The 9,222-nt window shown below is 48.6% G+C and overlaps 1 protein-coding gene across 1 annotated transcript in view; it reads left to right on the plus strand.

The window, feature by feature from the left end:
• Positions 1 to 1,126: 1,126 nt before the first annotated feature.
• The window catches only part of sema3aa (sema domain, immunoglobulin domain (Ig), short basic domain, secreted, (semaphorin) 3Aa), a 27,697-nt gene continuing 19,601 nt past the window's right edge, over positions 1,127 to 9,222 (plus strand). Inside the window, exon 1 of the mRNA XM_076158964.1 lies at positions 1,127 to 1,928. Within this exon, the coding sequence (XP_076015079.1) occupies positions 1,823 to 1,928 (106 nt within the window). The 5' untranslated portion in view covers positions 1,127 to 1,822. The remainder of the gene's footprint in view (positions 1,929 to 9,222) is intronic.

A 9,222-nucleotide genomic window follows, 5' to 3' on the forward strand; every position in this document is an offset into this window, starting at 1 on the left:
GAGCAGGTTAACCAGTAGCATGTGTTCCCCTCAACTGTCAGGTTTCATCTGGATTAAGCAGGGAAATCCCAACTCTCTGTGGGAAAAAGTGGTAATTGCGCAGCTTTCCTTATAAAATCTGTAAATAATAATAACTGTTTGAGGATTTGCGGTCCAAAACCATTTTAGTCCAAAAGTAATGGCTTCTCATATTGGACGTTATGGCTCTTGCTGGCTCTTATGCGTGAGACCGGGCCAACATTAAACACAGCAAAATATTCACAAGTGGTGATCCTGTTGGCAGCTCCAGTATATAAATGATACATAACATAAAAGTCCGATCCACTCCCAGTCTCCCTTCTGTCCCAGTGAAACAGACACACGCTTACAGTGTTCCTGCCACCTTTTAATATGATGTTTACCTATAATGGCTGACAAAGTGAAGCTTTCTCAAACCAAATCATCTCTCATTCGCTGTCTCGCCTTCCCCGAAAACCAGAAAAACTGACTCCGCTCCAGCTTCTCCAACTCGCTCACCTATAGGCCACGCAGTCCATCACTCAACGCCTCAACGAAATGTGAGCTACAGGCAGGTCAGAGCCGGTGTCCTCCACAAGCACAAAAAACGACAGATTTCAAATTAAATCTACCAACTGGGGCCATTTTTAAACTCTGCCAAACGACTGCTGCGTCTGTGGCTCCATCCAGAATCGCTCCGGCTTTCCATGGGAAAAATCTACGGAAATGTTGGACCGGCTTTAAAGATTTTTGCTGATTGTGTGGATCGGCACCAGGATCTGCACCTGCCCCCTGTTGGTGGGAAAGATGGTGGTTAAGGAGGAGTGTGTGTGTGTCTCTCTCTCTCTGTGTGTGTGTGTGTGTGTGTGTGTGTGTGTGTGTGTGTGTGTGTGTGTGTGTGTGTGTTTGTGTGTATGTGTGTGTGTGTGTGTGTGTGTGTGTGAGAGAGATAGAGGGAGAGAGAGAGAGAGAGAGAGAGAGAGAGAAAGAGAGAGAGAGATTGGCAGAATTCAACTGTAAGAGAAAATGGAAAATAAATAAATATAGTGGAAATAAGGGTTGGAACAGGCAGGAGTATAAATCCTTCTGTGTAAAATACTTCCTCTCCACTATACCAGTTCACCGTCGCTCTCAGTCATCCCTCCCCCTTCTCTCTCTCTCTCCCTCAGCTGCTCTTCCTCCCCTCCCCTCTGCTCCTGTGGATGGTTCAGCTCTCTCTGTCTCTCTCTCTCTCTCTCTCTCTCGCGCCTTCCCTCTCTCTCACTTACTCACTCACTCAGTCACACACACACACAGTCTGGTGGAGCTGCTGTACACAAGGATTAGAGAGTTGCCGTGTGCGTCTCTGTGTGTTCAAAGAGCGCAAGGAGAGAAGAGAAAAGAGAGAAGAAGACAAAACACATAAAGAGCAAGAGATTCTGAAGGAGGGAAAGCCTGGTTGCTGTGGACGTGTGAGCGGGTTGAAGTTTCAGCCTCTCCTCTCTCTTGCTGAGACCTTCTTCACCTGAGGGAGGACAGAGACTCTCAAGGGACTGTGAAGCCTGGACCTCCACTCAGGGAGCCATGTGAGCGACACTCGTCCATTCCACTCCACTCCACAGTCTGCTCTCTGATCTTTGGGGGGGACGCAAAACCCGGATTTCTCTCTTTGCCTCCCTGTGGATCCTGCACTTTTACAAGGCTTGTGTGGATCTAGTAGACCCCCTGTGCCCCCTCATCTCGGGGGCACTGGTCAGTGTGTGAGAGTGTTTGTACGTGTGTGTTTAAGTGCCCCCTTGGTCTGGAGGCCGGCCAGCCAGCCCGCCAGCTCTGCTCCTCCAGCACCATGGATTACCTGCTTGGGATTGTAGTGCTGCTGTGCGGTGCGGTGCAGCTGGGCAGAGGAGCGGAGCCCCGGCACAACGTACCCAGGCTAAAGCTGTCGTACAAGGGTAAGCACAGCCTCCGTCATCCAAAGCTCCAGGATAGGAGGGAGCACGGCGGCGATCACTGCTGGCCTCGTCCATCTCTCTCATCTAATCGAATCTAATTTCCTTTTATTTCACACAGCATCTAACACTCTCTCTCTCTCTCTCTCTCTCTCTCTCTCTCTCTCTCTCTTTCTTTCTTTCTCTCTCATTCTCTTCTCTCTCTGTCTCTGTTTTCCTTCCTTCTCACTTGCCCTCCTCTGCCTCTTCAGAATTCATCAGTCTCCTTACAAATAGTCTCAGATTGGTTCCATATGGCCCGAAGTTTAATGTATGTATTGGCCCCTGTACCAGTCTCCCCCCCCCCCATGTTAAGTGCTCATGAACAGAACCAACAGAGCCTCTCTGCTTTAATGGCTCCTGTCCCAAAAAGTAATTTTAAAACAAATGTGCTGTTGATCCTTCCTTCACGTCCACCTATGTCTCGACCGACCCAACAGTTGGAGACTTGCAGCTCTGCATTTTGAAAATTCAACGCTCTTTGTGTGTGTGTATCTGTGTGTGTGTGTGTGTGTGTATTGGTGATAGAGGGGAGTCTCGTGTGTCTTTTCATATTGGGCACGTGTAAGTTTTTTGACGTACGTAGCAAACATGTTATTCTCTCTCCTGTGTTATTTTGAGGGGAGACTGCGGAGCGCCGGCTTCTTCCACCTCCTCCTCCTCCTCCTCCTCCCTCTCTCTCGCTCCCCTCTTCTGTCTCGTCTCCTCTCTCACACCCTACCCTAAATCAGGCTCTTTGTAATAGCAGACTTTTCATCTCGGCTAGAAATAACTGGGTAACATTTTTGGCATATTTTGGGAAGGTTGCTTTTTTTCTTCTTCTTCTTCTTCCCTTTTTTTAATGTCAGTGAGGGGAGCTACTGTGGTTCTTTGTCCCTAAAACATGACCAAAAGTATATGGCTCAGAGTGTGCTCTCCTCAATTCTTTATTTTAGTCAGTATTTTGTTGTAAAAAAAACAGATAAAGCCCTCAAAAATTTACGATCCGGCTGATTTGCTATCATTCTGGAGTTGAAGATCCGGTCATGTGGTCCAGTCCTCCTTCATGTCCTCGATCATTTCAATCCAATTGTGGGAAAATGTTAATCTTAGCCTTGGAGTTAGTAAATGTGGTGTTTATCGCGCCAATGCCGTGACTGTCTTTGGGAATTTGACAGAACGTATATTTTGAGGCTCACCATACCACATATTTGATCATTTTGGTGTAGAATACTTTCTTCTGTCACCATTTCCACTTCCGTCCGCCTGCTCAGATTATCGTCAAAGTTACTTTTGCACAGGCTTTACTTTCTATATATTGTCTCCTAGTGAATGTTTGTGTGGTGGAGTCTGAGTCCTCCGTGTTCGGGATGGACTGGAGTGACATATTGTAGGATGTTAAGAGGTGATGACATGCCATTACCATGGGAACAGAGAATATATCACTGGAAGAAACATAGTTGAACTTACTGGCTACAAATCATACATCCCCTGGGCTCCATCATATCAGTCTACACACAGCTGACTCTCTAAGCATGATGGGAAAAAATCTGCTCGCCCGTTACTTACGTGGAGCCATCTGGGCGAAGAATGTGAATACAGCTCTTCCCCGTCCCCAGTTTTTCCTCGATCCGCTTTGCTTCCTCTTCTTCCTAACAACCCAACTCGGCGCTGACGACAGCGGAACACAAAATATGTCATCGAGCGCCAAAGCCCGTGACGACCGCGTGAGTGATGGATGCGCATCATCGAGGAAGGGTTGCCTCGTCATGATGGATGTATTTTGGAGGATGCACTCTTATTTTAAGTGCATGAAAGGCTGTATATGCGCGTGTGTGTGTGTGTGTGTGCGTGTGTGTGAATGTTCTTGCCACGTCTTGGTGTGAGGACTCAACACCCTCTCTTGCGATTTCCTCCCCTTAGACTGTAAAGTGGTGCCTCAGTGTGTATGTGTGTGTGAGTTTGTGTGTGTGTGTTTTAGCGAGGCGAAATGTGTTGGCTGGTGTGCACTCCGAGAATCACACACCTGTTTGTGTCTGCGCACGCATGTGTGTGTGTGTGTGTGTGTGTCTGTGCATAAATCTGTGCTTCATATTGTTTATGGCTCCATTCTTCTGTAACAGCCTTTTGTGCAGCCTTCTGCGAACATTGGAATCATTGTTTCTGCAATTATGTGTGAGCACACAATTCCCGCCGTGCGTGTCATTGTGTGAGTGAACGCGTTGGCCTGGTGTGTGTGTGTGTGTAGGTATGTGTGCCAGTGTAATTGTGCATTAATGTCTGCCAGTGTCTGCATGCGGAGCCGCAGGGGCCCACAGGTGTCTGATGGCTCTCCTGATGCCTGTCAAGGGACGATTCTGTGTTAACACCCACACAACGGCAGGAGGGAGGGAGGGAAGGATGGAGACAGGGTGGGAGTGATGTGGGAGGGAGGGGAGGGGGAGATGCTTTAATGAAGGAAAAGCTGGCAGACGTACAGTAGACGACATAGAAGGGAAGGGAGGCTGGTCGTTAAGTGAAGTGTCACTCATCCCCACTGCCTCTAGGAAAGCCAGCGTAGTAATTAAGTCAAATAAACGACAAGGAGGAATCCTCCCGGGAAGGAGAGTCAAAGGAGCGCCGAGCGAGGAGCGGGACGGCCCCCGAGTTGGACAATCAGCACGATCACAGAGAGAGAGAGCGACCAAAGCCCTGGAAGTCTGGACGGTCGACGGGAACAAAGCAGGGGCCTATGATTTGGAGCAGACAACCCAAAAAAAAAAGAGAAAGAAAGACTGAGTATGCAAGCTGGGTCGTATAGAATCACTGTCTAAAGCTCAGTGAAGACACACCCCGAGGGACGCAGGGACAAGACGGGCGCAAAGGCAAAGTGAATGATTTCCTTCTCGCGGAAAGGACGGCGGAACAACTGCCGAGCGAGCAGTTTGAGAGGGAGCGAGGGCCTGAGGAATGGAGGCAGGTAGATAAAATGACCTCTCCAGGGACGGCTGGCGCAGCAAGTGCAGAGTAAATGATTTCCCTGTGGGGTCAGTTAGACATTCAGCCAAAAGGATCTGGCTTCACGGGGACCGCACCATGATCACAAGAGTTAATGATTTTCTCCTCTCCTTGAGACTGAAATAGCTCTTACTTTCCTCGCCTCGACCAGTAACATAAGCAGGCGGATGCACAAGGTGAAACTCAAGTCTAAAGTTAAAATAATCCTGCTTGGCGAAGGCTCCGCCGCGTGTTGATATCGTTTCATCCTCTCGTTCATTCAACTGATACAAATCAATGCAGCCACTCGGAGCACTCAAAGGGAACAACAGGGTAATTAAATGTCACACTGAAACTGAGTATCTCACCAGCAAAGAGCGAATGATGTGACCAACCTATAGAAATCACTCGTCTGGGCAGTTCAATACTGCGGCTGAAACACGGCGGCCATGTGGAGCTACAAGGTTACAGCATTGATACGCTCTCACGAATCAATCCATACATGCACGCGATCACACTCGTGAACACGATCCATTCAAAGCACGCTCGCACATCCATCACGAGGAACGCTGACCCCTAAAGGTCGACGGATGCACACGCAGCGCAGACCGAGAGAGACGTGACCTGGTTGTGATCCTGAAAAAGAGGCGGCCAGGGCTTGTTAAACAACATGATCATTACCCTCCGCCCGGATTGGCTGCCTTTGGATAATTATGGAGCCTATAACCTCTTAATGCTGTCCCAACAGCCCCACGCCGGCCGAGCCGAGGAAGAAAACGGAGAGAGAGAGAGAGAGAGAGAGAGAGAGAGAGAGAGAGAGAGAGAGGGAGAGGGAGACTGGGAATTTAGAATTGGCTTACAACCCTTCAAAATAGACACTTGGTGTGGAACCACACTCAACGCAGTCTGGACTCGGGCCCCATAATAAGCCTGTGTGTGTGTGTGTGTGTGTGTGTGTGTGTGTGTGGGTGTGTGTGTGTGTGTGTGGGCAAAATGCCTGTTTGTGAGTTTATGTGTGTGTACGTTTGTAGGTGTTTGCACAAGCATTGGTATATCAGTCTGTTTCTGCATACTTTCATATATGAGTGTGCAGATGACTCAGTCCCTCTCTTTCTCTCTTTCTTTCTCTCTCTCTCTCTCTCTTTTCTCTCTTTCCCCCCCTTCTCGATTTCCCCCTGTTGTATCTGTCCGTCCTGTGGGTTGGGGCTGACAGAGCGGATGTAGATAATTATAAGGTGTTTTCCTCACGTGCCGACTTTAAAGACGTCTGCCTCCATCACTCTCTTCATGCCCTTTCTCTCTCTCTCTCTCTCTCTCTCTCTCTCTCTCTCTCTCTCTCTCTCTCTCTCTCTCTCCCTCCCTGTGTGTGTTTCGCTCTCTCGTCCTTCTCTTCTCTCTAACTCCTTTTCCTCTTCCTGCGGAGAGGAACCACAACACCGCAGACCCTTAACTACAGTCTTCAACTGGACTGTGTGTGTGTGTGTGTGTGTGTGTGTGTGTGTGTGTGTTTGTGTATGTTTGTGTATGTCTCCTTTTCCTGTCTCTTTGATTGCAGCTAAGATGATGCATATCTTTTGGCTATCCTTCATTTCAACTTACTCTATTTTGATACAAATGCAAACACACACACCCACCACACACGCACACACACAGACAGACAGCGGGCCACTCACACTCTCTCTGCTTTGTTCCCACAAAGCCACATTCCACTACCAGGTTTTGCAGTTTGCCTCTCAACAACATGGGCATTTCCTCCTTCAATATTTGACATTACAATACATTTACTCACTCACCTGACCACAACGTCCGGCAGCCTCCCTTCAGTCCAGACCACAAGATTACATCATGAAATGTTCCTCAAGTGTGTGTGTGTGTGTGTGTGTGTGTGTGTGTGTGTGTGTGTGTGTGTGTGTGTGTGTGTGTGTGCAGATGATTGTGCAATGACACTGCTGCAGCTGCGAAACAAAAAGTCATTCATCAAGGGGTGCAATATGACACCATCGTAGTTTGAAGATGACACACTAAGGCTTATAGGATCTATAAGATTGATACAAATTCTGTATGTGAGCATCTAAGATGGTTTCATGTGTGCAGCGATCAGAGTGGAGCATTCACCAAACTCTTGGAAAAGTCTCACTAATTACGGCATCACCTGTTTCTGCACGTTACCGCATGTATGTTCAGTGTCAGCACGCATACGTGTGTAAGTCCGTGTGTACACAAGCGCTGTACGTACACACACGGGGCGAGGAGACATCCAGCGTCTTCACATCTGTGTGTGGAGCGCTTGTGTTTTTTCTGGCAGGGTGGGTGGCTTGGGTTACAGCATGGCGAAGATTGCTACCCCCTGCCTGCCACACCTGCTGAGTCTCGTCAGTCACACCGGGGAGAGAGGGCACACCGTCCACGCCGGACAGAGTCGTGTTACCAAGCAGGGAGACGAGAAAGTGGCGAGGACAGACAAAAGGCGGACAAGGAAGCGATGGGAAAGTTGAACACTCCAGAGGGATTTGAATCCAAAGCTGTTTAACTAGATTCGTTCAGGAGCGTTTCCTAATATGAGTTCTGAAGGGAACCGCGCTCACTGACAAAGTTGACCCCTCAGATATCTCTCTGGTTCTGCACGTTTGAGAACACACACACACGCGGGCACACACACACACACACACACACACACACGTCCCACATGTCCCACATGTCTTTCAGCAAATCTAAGCCGAGGTGCATGCAAACATGCGATTTTGCTCGTCCGGGTTGTGTCTCCTTTCTGTAATGCAAAAAGTGAATGTGTGTATTTGCATCTGTGTGTTCCTTAAAAGTAATCAGAAGCAGAGCCGGAGCGTCCTGGTTCTACCATGAGCAGTTAGTGGTGTGTGAGTGGGCTCTCTGTGGTCGGCATGGCCAGGCCTCCAGCCGTCTGTGGTCGCATACTGGGGGGAAACTCGCTCTCTCTCTCACTCTGTGGTCCAGCCAGGCAATGACCGGAGGAGACACACACTAATGAAATGGTTCCATACACAACCACTTTCGTCTTGTGTGTGTGTGTTTCCCCCCTCTGTGCTTGTGTTGCCCCCCTAAACTTCGCTGTCATTATCTTTGATTTCTAATGTTTTTGCCCCTCGTCTCTTTGTCTGTTTCTGCTTTTCCTCCCCTGTCAGCTCTTTTCTTTACATCCCTCCCCTCGCTCTCCTCTCCCTCGCCGCTTTGCTCTCCCTCACTCCCAAGGGACGGCAGGAATGTAGTGCGGCGACAAGGAAATCAAGCGTTTGGGCGGAGAGCAGATGAGTATACGGCCGTATGGTGAAATTCAACACATACTTACGCTGCTCATATAGATGCCGTGCGGTTTGGGATGTGGTCACGTTTCTGCTTGTTAGTCCATCTGATACACATCCTATGGTCGCATACGTGGGAATGGTCGGAGTCGACTTGTCATGCTGCAGAATATTCAATTATAACGTCCAGTAAGATGGAAAAGCTGCCTCTGAATTGTAACTATGATTAATTGTCGTTGTGAAAATAGAAAATAGAGTTTCTGGCGCAGACGTTTCAGCTGAAACAATGTTTGTGTTCCTTCTTCTATGCACGGCTGAGGTGCAAAGTGATATCGCTATGGATACAACAGAGAACCTGCCACGTTTTTACTTTGGTGGTAATGAACCACATGACAGATAAGCCAACACACACAAACTGCATTCATACGCGCACAAACTACATTCATACACACACACACACACACACACACACACACACGTGGCCTCTCTGTAATCGTGTGCAGACGTCGGCGGTGCCCCGTGTGTACGGCCGAACGTTTCCTGTCAGAGCCATCACTCAAACTGCACCTGAATGAGAAACCCATCGGCCCCGGGTTGTTTCATACCGACCATCGCCATGGAAACCAACCCACACCTGCTACTGTGCTTAGAAAAGGAGAGAGAGGAGGTGAACTTTGGAGGCATGTGTGTGTATCCTTGGGCTTAGGATAATGTCTAAACTCTTTGTTAGGCAAAGCTCTCGGCTCTTTCCATAGAGCGGATGTCTCGCCGCTTTTCTCACACCTGTGTTTTGCTGGTGGGGGGGGCGGCGTGAGAGTGGCAACATTTTGTGCAATGTTGTGCATGTTTGTGTTTGTTTGTGTGTGCTTTTGTTTGACAGATAAACATGTGTTCCTCTCTGTGCCTCTCTTCCTTTACAGCTCCCATTTTCTGTTCAAATGTTTTTTTGGTCCACGTCTTTTTGAGAGACAGTCATGCACACACACAGACACACACAGACACAGACACACACACACAGACACAGACAC

This window comes from Genypterus blacodes, unplaced genomic scaffold (genome assembly GCF_046128005.1).
Source record: "Genypterus blacodes isolate CSIRO-AG114 ecotype Tasmania unplaced genomic scaffold, CSIRO-AGI_Gbla_v1 ptg000090l_1, whole genome shotgun sequence".
Taxonomy (NCBI): domain Eukaryota; kingdom Metazoa; phylum Chordata; class Actinopteri; order Ophidiiformes; family Ophidiidae; genus Genypterus; species Genypterus blacodes.